We start from the raw sequence: 20,814 nt of genomic DNA, 5'->3' as shown, positions 1-20,814 counted from the left end.
GTTATTCTAGCTTGTGGCGGCCAAATATGGCCGTCAAACTTGGTCGGGTTTTAAAAACCAGGGGATAGCCTATTATATCGTGCGATATAACCTGCTATCTTTAAGCCAATATACAGCGATATTCAGCGTCAGATAGCCTCAAGTGCCATTTTAGCAGCCTTTTTGTTTTAAATATTGGGCAGAGTGTGCCTAAATATAAGCACCACTTCTATAAATGAAAGTAGGCATCTTCTTTCCTTCATAGAATACTGGATATATATGCCAGAGTACTTGTGTGCACCTGTAGGCCAGTAATAGACTCATTTACCATATTCTATAATTTATGCATGTAAGTGACCTAGTGGTTAGGGTGGTGGACTTTGGTCCTGGGGAACTGAGGAACTGAGTTCAATTCCCACTTCAGGCACAGGCAGCTCCTTTTGACTCTGGGCAAGTCACTTAACCCTCCATTGCCCCATGTAAGCCGCATTGAGCCTGCCATGAGTGGGAAAGAACGGGGTACAAATGTAACAAAAAAAAAAAAAATGTAAACCCTGGCCAAAGTCCACCCATGTGCACACTCATCTGTAAAGTACACACCACATAACATATGCATGTATTGACAGAATAGCACATGGATGCATATCCAGCATGTATATGTTTATGCACGTAAATGTGTGTGTATATGCTATTTATACATATAACTGGTGCATAAATGTTAGTGCCTACTTTACAGAATTACCCCCCTCCCCCCAAATTGTCAAGGGCAAGGGGACACCTTAAGTCACGTCCCATCTGGTATTTGGTTCACCTGATGGAAGGATCAGAGGAGCCCCATTCTGCAGTTAGGTTATCACCTTGCTCATGAGAGCTTGTCTTGTTTCTCAGTCCCACTATGAGAGCGTGACTGGTTAATGGATGTTGCTGAGAGTGAACATTTTAAGAAAGTTGGAGTAACTTACCAGCTTTTGCACCAGAAGGAAGTCTTTCTTATAGACTGCAATACCTTTGTTGAAAAGTCTTTTTTCAGCTAATGTCCATCTGTCCGAGCCTAGTGGAAACAAGGATTTGGTTTAAAATCGATGAAGTCTAAACAGTAAAGAAAAGTAAGCTACTTGGCTTTCCTGATCTGTCTCTTGCCCCCATCCCTAATCTGAGCTCCTGTTCCTGCTGCATCGGAAGCAATGAATCACACAGCATGTACCATTCAATACTCAATGTAATCCTGCTTGCAGTTCACTGCTGATCCTGAGAGATCCTATCAGATCTCTGTCCCACCGAACAATCACGTGGATTTCTACAAGATTTTTTCCCTCTATGTGTCCTTTTTATCCTGTGCTTTCTCCTTGTTTGAATATTACCTCTCTAAAGCTGATCATCTGCAGTGATTGTCCTTCTGAACCCTGGCCTACCCTGCCCAGTACACGTCAGTGTTGTGTAATGGCTGGGACACCTGTTCGGGGCAGAGATTACTGTCTCTGCAGTGTCCTCAGCTCTTGCTGGCCCAAGATGCAGTAGCCACTGAATCAGTCCAGATTTCCACAGCTGAAGAAGCAACCAACACTTGGCTTCTGCATCCAATACTCATATGTTACAGAAGGAAGACATAGCAGAGGCTTACTACAAAATACTGTCTGTTAATAACGATCTATCATTGGACTGTATCTTTGCGCCACAAGCATTTACATCTGTAATGTGTAGTTTGAAGAACTTCAATTATTAATTTCAGTGTTTGTTCTGTATAATTGTTTCCAAAAGGCAACAGAAGATAATGGAAGTTATTACTCAATCACAATTAAAAAAAATAAAAACCCCAGAAAATCTGAGGTGACATATTTGTTTTAAGGTTAGAGATGCCATGGGTGGAAGACCCGGATAGTTGACAACCCATTCACCTATGCAGTGGACACTGAAGGTCACCCACTCCCCCCCCTCCTCTTCTGCGTACCTGCATAGTGATAGTCCGTCAGTGGGTGAGTCCTCGATCGCTTTGGTCTCCTCAACAGCAGTTTGGTCAAAGCAGACTGATGGAGGAAAAGAACGTGTTATATGGGAGAGAGAAAAATGCACACAGGATGAATGAAAGAGCAAATGTTTCACACTCAGTCACTAGCAACCTTTCTTGATTTATAGCAACCAAATGAAGGACACGCATATTTTGCATATCAGTTCTGCACGACTGTGACCACAACTCGTTTGGATAGAGTGTGGGTGGAATTCACAACTAACCAGTGCATTTTTACTAGCAAAAAAAGGTGCTGGTACTCAAATGCTAGGCCATCCTTCAGGAGTGAGGTGATTACTGAGCGACCCACCCCGCAATAGCCAGGCCCCCTGCAACCAGTCACAGAATCTATGACAAGGCAGAATTGGTGTGTAGAGCCTGAGCTCTTTCATTAAAGCTTGGGGACCATGGGTCAATTTTAGCAGACAATGGAAAAGGTGCATGTGCTCAGTACCCCCTTTAAAAAAAACCCTGATTATATCTGACACAGCTCACTTCATCAACACCACGAACACATGCAATGTGTAATCGGTACAACTCAATCCAATTTACCAGAACAAGTCAGTATGTATGTATGAATGAATAAATGACTGACTGACCTCCCTTTTACAAAGCCATGTGGTAATGCCGACACAGCCCATTCACTTTGTATGGGCTGTGTTGGCAACACCGCACTGGCAGCAGCTAGTGCGGCTTTGTAAAAGGAGAAGGTAAATAACTAAGGGGCCCTTTTACTAAAGGGTTGCCATGCGGCAACCTGGAACTACCGCTGGCCCAACACAGGTACCAGCAGTAGTTCCACCCCCCAGCGCTCGCCATTTTTAGCGTTAGCGGAAATATTGAAAAAATATTTCCACAGGAGGTCACCTGGTGGTAAACAAGCAGTCATGTGCTGTCTGGTTACCACCGCGTTAGCACGGGAGCCCTTACTGCAATTTCTTTTTCCGGGTTCAGGGCCCAATACCATTGGCACATGTCAGCTTTTCTTCACCATGACCCAACACAAGTGAGTGGGCCCATAGCATAAAAAGAAATGGAAACCATTGAGCTGCAGATCACTCCCCCATTTAATTACCTTCCTCACCTTGATGCTGCCACTGCTGTGGCCATAGGTAAAAAACCCCAACTAATTACTACCATCTATTTCCATGTACTGTGCAGCTCTCAGAACGTAAGTCTGAAGTGCTGGAACTCCTGCATTGATCTCTAAGATTCTGAGAATGTGGGAATTCCACTTCCGTGAGCTTACATTCCACGTGGTGCAGAAAAACAGGTGGAAAAAAATCAACTGTTCTTTTTAGTCAGAGCAGTGACAGACTGAAAAGGGGGAGCGGGGGAGTTATTTCATTAGAGGGGGTTCTTTTTATTCATACCAAGGGGTGGATCTGCAGTGCTGGTGACATATGCTGGCCACAGGTGGGGTTGTTATCGTTTCCAGATCAACCAAACAGAATGATTCAGTCCTGCTTTCACTCTATTCTATTGGTCTAATATTCCCACTGATTTTCCTATGAAAACACAGGGCCAAGTGTGTAATGGGGCAAAACCTAGAATGGACTCGCCTGTCTGGGTGACATGGGATGAGAACATAAGATAAGCCACAGTGGGTCAGGCCAAAAGTCTATTGAGCCCAGCATCCTATTTCCAACAGTGGCTAAACCATATTATTATTATTTATTGCATTTGTATCCCACATTATCCCACCTATTTGCAGGCTCAATGTGGCTTATAAGTACATAAGTAATGCCATACTGGGAAAAGACCAAGGGTCCATCGAGCCCAGCATCCTGTCCACGACAGCGGCCAATCCAGGCCAAGGGCACCTGGCAAGCTTCCCAAACATACAAACATTCTATACATGTTATTCCTGGAATTTTGGATTTTTCCAAGTCCGTTTAGTAGCGGTTTATGGACTTGTCCTTTAGGAAACCGTCCAACCCCTTTTTAAACTCTGCTAAGCTAACCGCCTTCACCACTTTCTCCAGCAACGAATTCCAGAGTTTAATTACACGTTGGGTGAAGAAAAATTTTCTCCGATTTGTTTTAAATTTACTACACTGTAGTTTCATCGCATGCCCCCTAGTCCTAGTATTTTTGGAAAGCGTGAACAGAAGCTTCACATCCACCTGTTCCACTCCTCTCATTATTTTATGTACCTCTATCATGTCTCCCCTCAGCCGTCTCTTCTCCAAGCTGTATAGCCCTAGCCTCCTTAGTCTTTCTTCATAGGGAAGTCGTCCCATCCCCGCTATCATTTTAGTCGCCCTTCGCTGCACCTTTTCCAATTCTACTATATCTTTCTTGAGATGCGGCGACCAGAATTGAACACAATACTCAAGGTGCGGTCGCACCATGGAGCGATACAACGGCATTATAACATCCTCACACCTGTTTTCCATACCTTTCCTAATAATACCCAACATTCTATTCGCTTTCTTAGCCGCAGCAGCACACTGAGCAGAAGGTTTCAGTGTGTTATCGACGACGACACCCAGATCCCTTTCTTGGTCCGTAACTCCTAACGTGGAACCTTGCATGACGTAGCTATAATTCGGGTTCTTTTTTCCCACATGCATCACCTTGCACTTGCTCACATTAAACTTCATCTGCCATTTAGCCACCCAGTCTCCCAGTCTCGTAAGGTCCTCTTGTAATTTTTCACAATCCTGTCGTTTTGTTATGACATTGTCATTACAGAATATCAGATACAGTTAGTAGTGTGTAGAGAAGAAAGAGGAAGTGATTAGGCAGATGATAGTAGAAGTGGATTTTCCTAACTGGTTGGGTTGGGAAAGTGAATTAGTGAAGCTGTTGGCTCTCGTTGTAGGCCTTGTTGAAGAAGTATGTCTTCAGAGGTTTGCGAAAGTTATTTGTTTCGACAATTGATTTCAGGTCTGTGGGTAGAGCATTCCATATCTGTGTGCTCGTGTAGGAGAAGGTAGTGGCATGCATCAGCTTGTATTTTAGTCCTTTACAGCTGGGGAAGTTCAACTTGAGAAATTTGCGGGATGTTCTTGTGGCGTTTCTGGGAGGTAGGTCCACTAGGTTCAGCATTTAGATCAGGGCATCTGCGTGAATAATTTTGTGTACAATCGTACATATCTTGAACGCAATGCGTTCTTTAAGTGGGAGCCAGTGCAGTTTCTCTCTTAGGGGTGTTGCACTTTCATATTTAGTTTTTCCAAATATGAGTCTGAAATATCAGTTTGAAATCTCAAGAAGTAGATTCATTCCTACTTGTACACTCCAAGGGTAAGTGGTGGTTTTATAAAGCAACAACAGTAGCTAAAGATCATCTTACTGCAGTATTAAAACCCTCTCTCCCCCGACAGGGTCAGCAAACTACACTCTTGAGTGCAGGACATACTGTTCTCCAGGCATACTTTTTATCCTTAGCTGTCTCTTGTACAGAATGTACTGAAGTGGCAGCTAGAAAACCAGGAATGTATCAGAACCTCATAAAACACTACCACCATGTTTTGCTATAATAAACCCGATCCAATTTACCAAAGCAAAGTAACTAATTTATCCACTTGGTAAATACAGAACCACTTTAATCAATCACTATTTTCACTGCAGTGATAACAAACCAGTATAACTCTCACAGCTTTCTATGAATCATGGACAATTAACCATGCTAGAAATGGTATTTAACAGTGACAATTAGGGAAAACTGAAACAAATCTCAGTGAACCTGGAAGAAATAATAAAACAAACAGAGAAACCAAAGAATCTTCAAGTCTTTGCTTAAAACCCACCTCTTCAATGCTGCATTCGGCACCTAACTCTTACCGTTCAGTAAATCCAGACTGCCCCATTTTGACGGCCCCTATCGGACTAACCGTTCATTTGTCTCTTAGATTGTAAGCTCTTTGAGCAGGGACCGTCCCTCTATGTTAAATTGTACAGCGCTGCGTAACTCTAGTAGCGCTTTAGAAATGTTAAGTAGTAGTAGTAGCAAATCACCTGGACAGGATGGTATATACTGAAAGAATTCAAAAATTAAATTGCAGATTTAGTATTAGTAATTTGTAATCTATCATCACAACCATCTATGGTTTCTGAAGATTTGTGGCCATGGTGGCCAGTGTAATGCCAGTTTAAAAAAAAAAAAAGTTCCAAGGGTGATGTAGGAATCTACAAACGGTGAGTCTAACATCGGTGCTGGACAAATGGTAGAAACTATTCTAAAACGGTAGAAACTATTATAAAAAGAACAAAATCATTGCATATATAAATAGTCATAATGCACTGGGACACAGTCAACATGGATTTAGCCAAGGGAAGTCTTGCCTTACCAAAGGATCTTCTAAATTTTTTGAAAGCATGAATACGTTTGTGGATAAATATGAATTAGTTATTACAGTATATTCAGATTTTCAGAAAGCATATTCCAAAGTCTCTCATGAGATGCTGCTGAGGAAATTAAAATGGGATGGAGATGGAGATGGGGAGACTGCAGTGTTTGTATCACAGAATGTTGTCATCAATGGCAATTTCTTTTTAATTCTGTGAAACTGTTTGTCCTGATTGTTGCAAATAAAGAAAAATTATATTTAAAAAAAGGCACACGACAAGAGGCAATACTCTAGTGTGTATTGGGAACCGGCTAAAAGATACAAAAAAAAAAAAAGTAGGATTAAATGGCCAAATTTTCTCAATACAAAAAAGTGAATAGAGGAGTGCCCCAGGGATCTGACCAGTGCTTTTTAACACATTTATAAATAACCTGGAAATGAGAACAATGAGGTAATCAAATTTTACATGACACATACTTATTCAAAAATTTTTAAATCGCATGCAGATTGTGAGAAATCACAAAATGAACTTGCAAGACTGGGAGACTAGGTATTCAAATGACAGATGAAATTTAACGTGGACAAACGCATAAAGGGTACTTATACTAAGGTGTACTAACAGATTTAGGGTTCCTTTTACAAAGCCACGCTAGCCATTCTGGTGCGGCAAATGTGACAAAGTCCATTCAGTTCCTATGGGCTTTATTGCATATGCTGTGCGGGAATCGTCAGCATGGCTTTGTAAAAGGAGCCCTTGGCACAAACTAAATGCCGTGCAGTCCACTGTATACCTGTGGGCTGCATGGCACTTAACATACACTAATTCGTTAGCACACCTTAGTAAAAGGACCCCGCAATGATGTAGATAGGGAAAATTAACCCAAATGTATAGCCACATGATGCAAGATGTTAGGAATAAACACCCAGGAAAAGGATCTAGGCACCACTGAGGACAATATGTTAAAATCCTCTACTCAGTGTGTTGCAGTGGTGGCCAAAAAAAGCCAATCGATCATTATAAAATATTAGGAAAGAAGAGAATACCACCACATTAGTATGATCCAGGGTGTACAAGTGCCTTGGGATCCTGGTGTTGTGCTTTTATTTTCCAAACTTCTATACCACTTAAAACGAAGCGGTTTACAAAATACAGACAAAATATACATTAAGTACAAATTACAAATAAACAAAATTACAAAAAAAACCACAAAAAAACCCACACTGTCTGCTAATAATACAACATACTTCATCTGCCACTGTTCCAATCACAGAAATGCCTCAACAAATAAAGAGGTCTTCAAGTAACATTTAAATTGTGAAGCTTCTGTACACAAACGTAACTGCCCCTTTAAGAAGTTCCACATGGAAATCCCAGTTATAGAAACTTTCATGTTCGGCACTCCTTGATGGTAACTAGGATTACACTGTCCCAATATTGGAAACAAAGTGAATCTCTAGATTACAATATCTTCGTCAAATGGAAAAGCTGTGAGCTGAATGACAAAATCTCTGATGAAACTGGAAAAACTGTGAGGTCCTCTCACTAGGTTAAGTAAGGTTTTATATTTGGGGGGGGGGGGGGGGAGGAAAGCTTGAGTTAGTAGGTCATTCATTGCTTATATTTTGATGTATTTTATATACAAGTCTTATTTTATGTTTGTTTTTTGTTGACGCAGCCTTGTTTTGTGCTTGCCATTGTCAATAAAAGGTCTTATGAAATAAAAAAGAAAAGAGTATCTTAATGTCTTCATACTGCTCCATAGTGCATATGCACCTTATGTACATAACTCTGGTCATCACATTAAAAAAAAAAAAAAAATTATAGACATAAATAGTGGAATTACAAAAGGTACAGAGAAGAGCAACCAACATAAGTACATATAAGTATATAAGTAATGCCACACTTGGAAAAGACCAAGGGTCCATCGAGCCCAGCATCCTGTCCATGACAGCAGCCAATCCAGGCCAAGGGCACCTGGTGAGCTTCCCAAAAGTACAAACATTCTATACATGTTATTCCTGGAATTGTGGATTTTTCCCAAGTCCATTTAGTAGCGGTTTATGGATAAAGGAGATGAAACTAGGAAAGGCTAGAAAGGTTGAAGCTGTTCAGCAAGGAGAAGAGGCAACCAAGGTCTTTAAAATCTTGAGTGGAACATGTAAATTTAAGCACAAAGACAGCAGGACACAAGGAGCGTATCCAAAACAAATCAGAAAAAATATTTTTACTCAACACATAGTTAAGCTCTAGAATTCACTGCCAGTGGATATGGTAAAAGCAGTTAGCACAGCTGGGCTTAAAGGCTTGGAGAAGTTCCTGGAGGAAAAAAACATTTAAGATAGACCTGGGGGTAAGCTGCAATGTATCTTCCTACTGCTTGGAATCCTTTCAGGTACTGTGACCTAGACTGACCACTGTTAGAAACAGGATATCGGGCTTGATGACCCAGGTAAGGCAATTTTTGATACTTGTCTCAAAAAATGGCTCAACAACCTTTAAAACTGCCTTGTCATGCAGCTGCATTACAATCTCTGTATCTACCACTGAAACCTTCTTAAAATGCTTTTAAGGGCCTGTGTGGCATGCTGCCATCTCTGGAGGTGCTGAGGCGTAGACTGGCAGGCGACTCTGTAGACTGAGGTATGCTGAGAGTGCTCACAATTGCAACCACAAGGGCCCCTTTGAATGGGGAAATAAAAAATCACACAGAGCATTCGAGAAGGAAAACTTCCACTTAGCCTCACTCCTGCACAAAACGCCTGACACTGATCAAACCTCAAGTTTCAGTAACACTGAAATTCACCAGATAATCCAGGCCAAAGATTCTGCCTCACTTACCAGGATGTTGCCCTTTGCTTCGTTCAGGCAATGGAAGGCCAGCTCCTGGTTTGTGCCACCTCCGGGGAGAATGCTGGAACAGGCTGCAGTCAGGAAATCCTCCACTGTCATCAGGCAGAGAGTAAATTCAGTTTAAAGATGGGACAGGAAATGACACTTCCTATTTTATGCTGTGGGCCACACTAAACCTAGGTTTTCTGACTCGGCTGCTTGGAAATTCACCATGCATAGGTGGTCGGTGGCTCAGCTATTTGGGGAGGGGACTGAGTCCATAACTGTTTGACAACATGCAGAAAAGAGTGTTGGTAAAATAGTTACAAGCAATGCATTTTTATTAAAATTTAGATAATATACATCAAATCCAAAAAATAAAGTGGCAAGAAAATTAAATAGTGCAAACTTCAGTAGAAATATATAGATCTCTTAAGCAATTCAATTAAAGCAGATTGGGGAAAAAAAAAGTCTGCTTCTCTTCTACATCTCACTTGCCCTCAGATCATGTCTGATGTTATGACAAAATAAAATTATATTAAAGTTTTGATGTCACCTCAGTAAGGCCAACACACAATCCCTGAACTGCAAAACACTATGCACAAGCTTGTGCAAACACACACTCAGAACCTTACCATTCCCAAACAACACTAACAGGACTGAAAGAGCAATAACCTTATCTGTGAAAAGACAGCACTATATCAGGCGTTACAATACCAACACACCCTCTCTAGTGAACAAACTGGATTGCTACAGATCTCTAAACAGAAACTACATGTTAGCAGAATACCGCATCTTGGACACACAAGCAAAATACAAACAGACCTCTCAACAAATATGAAACAAGGGACCACAGATCAGTAATAGAGATATAAAAGCAAAAAACAATGAACTGGAAACCTCAAGGTCAGAGTCTGCACATAGCAACACTATAGAAAGAAATGCAAATTATCGGAGATGCAAATTTCTAAAAGCTAACATAGTCCAATTAATAAATTCAAAATAAAATACTTTTTCTACCTTTGTTGTCTGAGCAATTTTTTCTATTTGCTTTGGGCCTAGTGCCTCGTCTTCTTTTCTGTGTTTTTTCCTGTCTTTGCAGGATCTCTCATCTATCTTTCCTCTGCATCTCTATCCATCTTGTCTAGTATCTCTCCTCTGTGTCCCTCTCCCTATCTCCCCTCCATATCCCTATCCTCTCTCTATCCAGAGTTGCCCTTTTTATGTCCCTATGCTCTCTCCGTGCTCAGCATGTCTTCTCTCTTCCTGACCCTCTTTCTCTTCAGTTCCTTCTGTATCACCCTCCCTGGGGCCAGTCGCTCTCCCTCTTAATTCCCTCCAGCGCTTCATGGTCCAGCTTCTCCCCCTCCTGGGATACAATGGTTCTTCCCCTCCCCCAAGTCCAGTCTCTTTCTCTCTCCCTCTTCCCCTGGCTGGTCCACAGGTATAATTCCTACTACTACTACTATTTAGCATTTCTATAGCGCTACAAAGCATACGCAGCGCTGCACAAACATAGAAGAAAGACAGTCCCTGCTCAAAGAGCTTACAATCTAATAGACAAAAAATAAAGTAAGCAAATCAAATCAATTATTTTGTACAGGAAGGAGGAGGGTAGGTGGAGGCAGGTGGTTACAAGTGGTTACGAGTCAAAAGCAATGTTAAAGAGGTGGGCTTTCAGTCTAGATTTAAAGGTGGCCAAGGAAGGGGCAAGACGTAGGGGCTCAGGAAGTTTATTCCAGGCGTAGGGTGCAGCGAGACAGAAGGCGCGAAGTCTGGAGTTGGCAGTAATGGAGAAGGGAACAGATAAGGATTTATCCATGGAGCGGAGTGCACGGGGAGGGGTGTAGGGAAGGACGAGTGTGGAGAGATACTGGAGAGCAGCAGAGTGAGTACATTTATAGGTTAGTAGAAGAAGTTTGAACAGGATGCGAAAACGGATAGGGAGCCAGTGAAGCGACTTGAGGAGAGGGGTAGTATGAGTAAAGCGACCCTGATGGAAGACGAGATGGGCAGCAGAGTTTTGAACCAATTGGAGAGGGGAGAGGTGACTACGTGGAAGGCCAGCAAGAAGCAGATTGCAGTAGTCTAAACGAGAGGTGACAAGGGTGTGGATGAGGGTTTTGGTAGAGTGCTCGGAAAGAAAGGGGCGGATTTTACGGATGTTGTAAAGAAAGAAACGACAGGTCTTGGCGGTCTGCTGGATGTGAGCAGAGAAGGAGAGAGAAGAGTCAAAGATAACCCCAAGGTTTCGAGCCGAGGAGACAGGGAGAATGAGAGAGCCATCAACAGAAATAGAAAACGGGGGGAGTGGGGAGGTGGGTTTGGGGGGAAAAATGAGAAGTTCGGTTTTGGTCATGTTTAATTTCAGGTGGCGTTGAGACATCCAGATAGCAATGTCAGACAAGCACGCTGAAACTTTGGTTTGGATGCAAGGTGAGATATCAGGGGTAGAAAGGTAGATTTGGGAGTCATCAGCATAGAGATGGTAGGAAAAGCCATGGGATGAGATTAATGAACCAAGGGAAGAAGTGTAGATAGAAAAGAGGAGGGGACCAAGAACCCTGAGGTACGCCGACAGGCAGAGGGATAGAAGTAGAAGAGGATCCACCAGAGTGAACACTAAAGGTGCGGAGGGAGAGGTAGGAAGAGAACCAGGAAAGGACAGAGCCCTGGAATCCAAGTGAGGACAGGATATCAAGGAGTATGCTGCGATCGACAATGTCAAAAGCAGCGGAAAGATCAAGAAGAATGAGGATGGAATAGAGACCTCTGGATTTAGCCAGTAATAGGTCATTGGAGACTTTAGTAAGAGCAGTTTCGGTTGAGTGGAGAGGGCGAAAACCAGATTGTAGTGGGTCAAGAATAGCATGTGAGGAGAGAAAATCAAGGCAGCGGCGGTGAACAGCACGCTCAAGTAATTTGGAGAGAAAAAGGAGGAGGGAGATGGGTCGGTAATTAGAGCGACAAGTAGGGTCGAGTGAAGGCTTCTTAAGGAGAGGTGTGACCACAGCATGTTTAAAAGCAGTAGGGACAGTTGCAGTGGAAAGTGAGAGGTTGAGAACGTGACAGATAAAAGGAATAAGAGCAGGTGAGATGGCATTAAGAAGGTGGGTGGGAATAGGATCAGAGGAACAGGTGGTACATTTTGAGGAAGAAAGCAGAAGTGTAGTTTCCTCTATAGTAACTTCAGGAAAGGAGGAAAAAGAATGAGGGGAAGGAGAGAGAGGGGAACGGACTAGTGGAGAGAGAGGTGGTGAGGTAGAGAAAGCAAGGTTTATCTTTTGAACCTTATTGTGAAAGAATTCAGCAAGGGTGGGTCTGAGGAGATAATGAAGGGGGAGTTGGGGGAGGGGGCACCTTGAGGAGAGAGTTCAATGTGGTGAAGAGAAGTCGAGGGTTAGAGCCAAGAGAGTTGGTCAGTTGGATATAATAATCCTGTTTGGCGCGTAAAAGAGCAGATTGGAAGGAGGTCAGCATGAACTTAAAGTGTAGGAAATCAGCAAGGGCCCGAGATTTCCGCCAGAGGCGTTCGGCGGAGCGGGTACAGGAACGTAGGTAGCGGATATTAGAAGTCAGCCAAGGTTGGGGTTTTGTGCGCCTTATAGGGTGGGTCATCAAAGGTGCAAGAGTGTCTAAGGCAGAGGATAGAGTATTGTTGTAAGAAGAAACAGCCTCGTTGACAGACGTGGATGGTGCCACAGTAGAGAGGAGGTTTGAAACATGGGAGGATAGAGATGAAGGGTCAATATCGTGAAGATTCCTAGATAAATTAGATATAATAGGACGGGACTGGGAGGGAGGAGATTTAAGTGTGAAAGTTATAAGATAGTGATCAGAGAGGGGAAGATCAGAGGCAAGGAAACTAGAGGGTGAACAGTTGGAGGAGAAGATGAGATCAAGACAGTGACCATTTTGATTTTGATTTCTTCTCTGTCCATCCATCTCATACTTCCCCACCCCCATTCCAGCACAGTGGCACCTGGAAACCTCTCTCCCCCTATCCTGCAGTCCAGCGTCCTTCCTCTCCCCTCCCATGCACTTCCAGTAATTCTCCCTTTGCTTCCCTCCCCGCAATCCGACAGTCCCTCTCACTTGCCTTGACCGCTGTCAGCAGTGGTAATGACACTGCAGCAATTACAGTAGGCTGCCTCGGAGCCTCAGCAACCTACTATAATCTCTGCAGTGTCACCACCACTACTGACAGCGATCAAGGGAGAGGAAGAGATACCAGAAGCCTGGGACCACGTGTGTCCTGAGGAGAGGGGGGAATAAAGAGAGAAGCTTAGTCTCCCCAAGCCTCTTATATCAGACGCCTATGTCACCATGTTTAACCAACAGCAGTAGAAACAATAATGTGGCTATATCCTAAACACATGAAGTGGCCTTCATCCACACCGAGAGATCCTGGGTATGCTGCTAGCAAGGAAGAGAAATGGATAAGCAGAAGCACCACTTTCTGATGGCTCTCCAGCATGGCCCCTTCTTATGCACAGATAACCAGATTTTAAGGCAACCTCCCTCTCCACCATCATTTCATCTATTACTTTGTTATTATTATAACAAGTTCGCTGGGCCAGTCTAGTGGTTCAGTGGTAATGAAGCACACTGCCATGTAGATGACCCTGGGTTGATTCCCAATCAGGTCAGATCAGCAGGGACTAGAAATTGTGAACAGCCAACATTCACAGTTTCCAGGAGGGAGGTTCCAGCCCTTGTGCAATGGTGGCACCAAGTGGCTGCCTGAACTTAGGGCTTATGATTGCTGGGTTCCAAGGGGATCCTCTGTACATGGTTCCTGATTAATTTAACCCTTTAGTGTCCACTGTTCCCATCAATCTGTTCCCATGTGGCTTATTACGGGAACATTGGACACTAAAGGGTTAAGGGGATCCTCTGTGCATGGTTCTTGACTATCAGTGTGATGACTGGAATAAATAAGAATAGAAGAAACATATAAACAGGAGACTTAAAACTGGTGCCACAGTCGTTCTGTGCTATCCGGGTAAGTGCAGCTGATCGGAATGTCCAGAGGCACTATTCAGTTAGTACCTCTGAATAAGCTGACAGACTGGTGCCAGGGCAGAGCACAGGTGAGCCAGGGAGGTCACAGAACGTATCTGGACAGCAGGAATATTCAGTCTGCCATACACAGAACAAAAAGACTGAGGAAAGGAGAAACAGGGGTGATATGATATAAATATTTGAAAGGTATTAATCTACAAACAAACCTTTTCCAGGGATGGGAGGGTAGTAGAAGAGGACAAGAATTGAGGATGAAGGGGGGCTGACTCAGGAATAATGTCAGGAAGTATTTCTTTCACCAACAGGGTGGTAGGTACCTGGAATGCCCTCCCGCAACAGTTGTCGGAGATGAAAACAGTAATGGATTGCAAAAATGCATGGGATAAACATAAAGGAATCCTGTTTAGAAGGAATGGATCCAAAGAAGCTTAGCAGTGATTAGGTGGCAACACTATTAATTGGGAAGTGAAGCCAGCGCTGGGCAGACTTCTACAGTCTGTGCCCTTATCATGGCTGAACAGATTTGGATGGGCTGGAGTGGGGCTTTTCAGGGGCTTCAATGACAACTTTAGAAAGTTTAGAACAAGGACAGTGCTGGGCAGACTTCTACAGTCTTTGCTGGGAAAATGGCAAGGACAAATGAAGATCAGATATACATATGAAGTATCACATCATACCTTATGTAATAAGTTTATCTTGTAGGGCACAGTAGATGGACTGTTACTATCCCCTCTATCTAAATTTAAGTTCAGTGCTGATTGCATTATCTGAATATTCAGCCCTGGCAACTAACCACAGAGGCATTGAGAATCTGGACATTTTTGGCAGTCATAGTTAGAACTGAAATTTTTTTTTTTTTTTAATTCTGAGGCGAGCAAGTCTATTTTCCAGGATCTGTGGCCTTCACGGTTCAAGTTCAAGGTAACTGACACTACTGTGTTTGGCTCTTCTTGACCCCTCTTCCCCGAGGATATTACTGGCACACCATGGTGTACCCCCAACTGCTGGTCCTTCCAATTTTTTACCTTTGTCCTGTGTCGCCTTGTTGGTTTCCAGGTCCCCACATGGCCGCCACACCAGATCTGCTTTATGCTTGTCCAGATTTGCCAGACACCTTTCTCTCAGCTCAGGGATTTCAGCCTGGAACCGTGGGCCCACATTGATCCGCCTGCAGCAACAAAAACATGGTTCAGAAAAGTCAATGGCAAGGCCCCACCCCCAGGTGGCATTGGTTTAGCTAAAAATAGGGCACAAATTTAAGAGCCTAACTTAGGAGCTCAGCTTTTCTCGAAAATCAGGCCCTTATCTGTTGGTCTTGAATAGATTCTAAGCTCTGTCAAGCTGGGCCTGTCTTACTTGTTGGTGTACAGCGCTGCATATGTCTAGCAGCACTATACAAATAGGTAGTAATAGTAGTGGTGGTTTCTGTGATCAATAAGTTCATGATGCACTGGGAGGGGGGCAATACAGGGCGAGTGTCCACATTATGGGGTCATACTGTGGGTTCTCAACTGTGAAAAAGTCCACAGTACTCAAATGCTCACTAGTGAGATATCAGCTACTAAGCCTAGCTGGGAAGTCTAGGGAATGGAAAGAAGCTGAGGAACATAAAACGTAGACTTCCAGGCACAAGAGATTACTCACAAGGCAGAGGATCCACAGCAATCTCTGCTATCTCCCTTCACTCCCAGTCAGTCAGTCCAGGGCTCTAGTATGTTACAGCCTGCCACCACTGGAAATCAGCACTCTACAGAGGTGAAGCTCATGATCCCTCAACTCATGATCAAAGGATGTGTCTGGAGGGACTCCTGCAGGTTACACCCTGCTGATATGGCCATTTGGCAATATTCAATGGTACTTTAAGCAGGAGGTGTCACTATTGCCCCTGATCACCGTGGCATTGCCCAGTTAGTGCCAAGGTGGTCTGAGCCAGAGCCAGCATTGAACCAGTTAGCGGCGATATTCAGTTTGCTAACCAGTTAAGCAACTGGATAAAGTTAGGACGGTAAGTGTGGTTGGCCCCGTCTCATTGGGCAAGCAGCTGGGTCTTGAACTATTAGCTGGATGGGTGGGGGTGGGGGGGTATTTCTTTATCCAAATCTAGCGTAAGATATACTCAGTGGTGTGCTGGAGCCGGCTCGCAAGAGCCAGTTGTTAAATTTTCTTCCGGCTTGCGAGCCAGTTGTTGAAAATACCGAGCCAGCTCTGGCTCTCCGCCCTCCCTCTGGATCCGCCTCACCGCCCGCTTGTTTTTTAAATTCTTTGATTCCAGCGCCGAGTCGCGGACTGTCCCAAGTCCTCCCTTGCCGATTTGCGCTTTAAAAATGGCCACTGAGACTTCCAGAGGCGGCCTGAAGTCTTGGCGGCCATTTCGAAGCACAAATCGGCAAGGGAGGACTCAGGACAGTCGGCGACTCGGCGCTGGAAGCGAAGAATTTAAAAAACAAGCGGGCGGTGAGGGACCGGATCAGGAGGGAGGAGAAGAATTCACAAAACAACTCGGGAGGGGGTGGCAGGGGGGAAAAGAGAGTCGCTGCTGGGCATGGGTGGATGGAGGGGGTTCGCTGGACATGGGTGCATGCAGGGCAGGGGAGAGGAGGGTACACTGCTGGACATGGGTGCATGCAGGGCAGGGGAAAGGAGGGTCACTGCTGCACATGGGTGCATGCAGGACAGAGGAGGGTCGCTGCTAGACATCTGGGTGCATGCAGGGCAGGGCAGAGGAGGGGAGAGAGAAGAAATGCTGGACATGGATGGAGGGGAGAGAAGAGTGAGGAAGGAGATGAGATGAAGGAAAAGGAAGAGAGGAGAAAAACTGCACATGGATGAAGAAAATAGGCAGAAGCTGAGGACCAGAAATGAAGAAGAAAAGAGGAAAGAAATAAATGGAAAGGAAGCCCTGGAAACGGAGTTAAGAGGACAGATAGCAGCAGAATCGGATACTGGGCCAGCATGATCAGAAAAACAGTCACCAGACAACAAAGGTAGAAAAAAAATCATTTTATTTTCATTATAGTGTTTGGCATATGTTCACTTTGAGAATCAGGTGCTCAACATTAAAAGTTTATATTTATTTACTTATTTATGGCATTTTATCCCACATTAAACATGAATTAGAGTGGAACCTGGGATCATTTAATTTTTTTTCCTGGAGAGAGTAATGCATTGCTCCCCTCCCCCGCTATAGCCAGCTCTGCAATTTTTGGGGGGGGCGCAGAGGTGGACCGGGGAGAGAGCCTGTTGTTAAAAATTTACTAGCACACCACTGGATATACTGCAAGATTTGGTTTGTATTTTGTTAATTAGAGAAGGGATAAGGGAGTGAAAGACATAAAACAAAAAAACAAAACAAAAAAACCCCAACGATTGACCAACTGTTAAGTGTCTTGTTCATTTTTACATTGCTGTAATAACTGTGGCTATTGGATTAGTTATAACTGTATTCAAGAATGCTGGCTAGCAGTTTTAATGTTATTTTGGTTGTTAACAAAAATTGCAAATAGCCCATCCTAACTGGGCTCCAGTCTGAATATAAGCCGGTGCCCGACTAACTTTCAGGTGATTGCACGTACCCGGATGTTCAATACTGGAGTCTGGACATGACCTAGCATCAACTATCTGGGCTTAATTCAACCCACAGCTGTCAGCGGCTAAAATGTACCGACAGCTGCAGGCTGAATATTACTCCCACTGTTTAAAATTATCTAAGCTGGACACTACTCAGGTGGAAATTGGGTTAACCCTCCTAAATTAGTCCTATGTTGCTGAGTTTTAGAGCCACAAAGAAAAAAAGGCATTTGGGAGGAGATGGAAGCAAGGGCATGTCAGGGACTACATGTATCAAGGTTAAATTTCAAAAATATACTGCGGCAGATTGGACTTCACACACTTCACTCTCTGTAGACAGATAGTGCCAAAAATGTAAGTATGTTGTTTTGATGGAAAAACTCATAGCTGCTGTGTATAATCGGTAGAATCCTTTTGAGCATTTGGGGGGAGGGGGTATTACAACAATATTTAGACTGTGAATCTATGAGGGGGATGGGGGGGTAAGGGGTGCGGGCGGTTGAAGGAATCTGTTTAGGGCAGGTGGGATGGGTAATTTGTAAGTGTCTGAACAATGAGGTTCATGTCAGTCTGGCTACTCTATTATGAATTTACTGTCCAAAAAGGTCCCTTCGCTCTGATAACAAGTTGTTACGTGATGTACCTACTGTGAATTATTTACAATTGGAAGATCATAGATTGAGAATGTTTTATGTGGAAGGAGCGAGGCTGTGGAATCGGCTCCCAGATCAAATTTACTTATTGAAGAACTATGGTCAATTTAGAAAATGTGTGAAGGTGTTCCTTTTTAGGGAAGCCTTTTGTATTGATCTGGAGGCTTAGGATGTTTGCTATCTGTGACTTTTGTTTGTTTTGCTGGAAGAACTAGTGTTACTGATCCTTTTTTATTGTGTATCTGAAAATTGTAAACCAACTAGAAAAAAAGTGTGATAGTGCGGTAAAGAAACTGTAATAATTAAATAAAATACTGGTTAGGTGGGGAGGGTGCATATGCTGACGGTTAGGTTAAGGAGGGTTATGACGTAGTTATGTTGTACTTTTAATTCTTGAAATGACTGTACATATTTCTATATGTTTACGAAAGTACTTAAACTTTAATAAATATTCAAGTAAAAAAAAATGTACTGGGAAAGCTAATGAACAGCCTTCACACCATTTTAGCTGCGTAACAAGCCCCTGATCCTGACAAACTTGGAGATGGGGAAGTGCCGATTGCACTGTCTTTAGTGTGCTAGAAGACAGGAAAATCTGGCAGAGCCCTGGCCTTGCATACTTACGGCTCAATGCTGACCGGTGTGCCTTCCCCCATGACTGAAAGGACGGGAGGGGTGACTTCTGAACTACCTGAAAAATATGAGGCAGAAATGGGAATACACATAAAGGCTATATTAACCCAGAACCACCTAGAAACCTATTGCTCAATTAAAACCCAGCTGAGTGGGCAGCTGGAGATGACCCATTCTGCCACTCTTATATAGACTGAACATGGAAGTTACAACAGTGTTCAAAGCAGGGCTTGGACTGGACCCAACTGTTTCTTCTATCTGAACATTAAAGGGGCACTGTTCATGTGGAGATATATTTTCAAAGCACGCAAGACTTACAAAGTTCCACAGTAACCTATGGAACTTTGCAAGTCTAAGTGCTTTGAAAATGAGCCACATAGTAGCCCAAATCAAATTTTCTAAGAGATGCTAAATAATCATGGATACACAAAAGTTCTTGTGCACATAATCCCTGCTGAACCTGAAAATGGTATTACCCAGAAGGAACTACACAGAGATTTGAATATCTAGTATGCACATTCAGTTTTCTTCCCCAGCTAGGCTACACCCCCAATATTTAGCTCCTCTGTATGGGGAAATGTTTACGCTAGAGGAACTAGTAACCTCCTTAATTAGCTGGCTAGATGCCCTCTGAGGAATGTGTCCTTCCTTGACCTTTAGTATACTCCCTCTCTGCATTAGTTCAACAGGTCCTTGACTGGTGAGAACCTACTGCACTGAAAGCACGCTGCCATTTCTGAATGTCTGGACTGCACATATATCGCATATTATGGATGTTGACATTCTTGTGTCCTCCTAAGCCCAACTGAAAAGAGAAGTGGACTTACTGACTCTAAGCAATGTTCTTGTGCTGCTCTTGGGGGTGATGGGCGGTGGAACCGAGAGGCCACCAGCTGAGATGATGGCATTGAAATAGAGCCCTGATCCCTCCCGCACAGGGCTAAGAATAGGTGGAGGCGTATAGGGGGGCAGCTCAAAATTTCGGTCCGACGGATGGTCCGCCAAGCGGACAGGTGAACGCAGGTGACTCTGGTAAGGTGTAATATTGGAGTAGACTGCAGGTGCAATGAAGGTGCCAGGTTTAGGCGGGATGAATAACGGTTCTGGTCTTGGACGTTGCTTTGGCTTCCGGGCCAGGAGGTCCCTTTCCTCCCTGGAAAGAGCATTCTCATCCTGTAAAAAGAGTGACATATTTGTTATGTAATGCAACCAGGTGTACTCAAGATGACCACAATTTAAAAGGACACTGCAGTCCGGATGAGGTTTATATACCATCCTTCCATTAAGTTGCTCTACCAGTGCTATCCTCCTCAAGTATGGAACAAAAGCACACTATGGGCGAGTTACCGCACTGTGGCAGAAAGTGGCTTCAACACATTGGGTGGACCCTCCTAAATCAGCCCTATGTAACTGAGTTTTAGCCACATAGAAAAAAGGATTTTCAGAGGAGAAGACAACAAGGGCATTCTAGACATATAGTTGAAAACACACTGAAAGTAAGTTTCAAAAATTTACCTGGGTAAGTTAATGCACAGCCTTTACATCACTGTTGTTACATGCAGACTTTAGCTGTATAACAAGCTGACATTTAAAGTACTGTGGTATTTTGTGTGTGATACTGGCTGGATTTGCACAGGCTATCAGGTAGGTGTATAGAGTGCCAATTAGTTGCCTAAAACCACAGCCTTCACAATCTTATGCTGCTGAAACCATAATACATCTTCCTGGTAAAGATGTTTTCACTGGCTAATTGACATGCATCTTATTCAGTTTTGTTTCTTTGTGAAGCAGAAGAAACTTGATACGTTTATCAAGGTCCTAAGC

At 43.6% G+C, this 20,814-nt stretch overlaps 1 protein-coding gene across 4 annotated transcripts in view; it reads right to left on the bottom strand.

Moving 5' to 3' along the window:
* ELMSAN1 (ELM2 and Myb/SANT domain containing 1) overlaps positions 1-20,814 on the bottom strand; it is a 177,755-nt gene that overhangs the window by 13,544 nt on the left and 143,397 nt on the right. For all 4 annotated transcript variants that reach the window (XM_030215485.1, XM_030215484.1, XM_030215482.1 and 1 more), the window contains 6 exons: positions 19,818-20,163; positions 18,982-19,048; positions 15,163-15,305; positions 9,122-9,225; positions 1,928-2,003; positions 942-1,030 (listed from right to left, as the gene is read on the bottom strand). In XM_030215485.1, coding sequence (XP_030071345.1) covers positions 942-1,030; positions 1,928-2,003; positions 9,122-9,225; positions 15,163-15,305; positions 18,982-19,048; positions 19,818-20,163 — 825 coding nt within the window. The remainder of the gene's footprint in view (positions 1-941; positions 1,031-1,927; positions 2,004-9,121; positions 9,226-15,162; positions 15,306-18,981; positions 19,049-19,817; positions 20,164-20,814) is intronic.

This window comes from Microcaecilia unicolor, chromosome 9 (assembly GCF_901765095.1).
Source record: "Microcaecilia unicolor chromosome 9, aMicUni1.1, whole genome shotgun sequence".
Classification (NCBI taxonomy): Eukaryota; Metazoa; Chordata; class Amphibia; order Gymnophiona; family Siphonopidae; genus Microcaecilia; species Microcaecilia unicolor.
The sequence above is the reverse complement of the archived record's forward strand: the minus strand, read 5'-3'. Positions and strand labels throughout refer to the sequence as shown.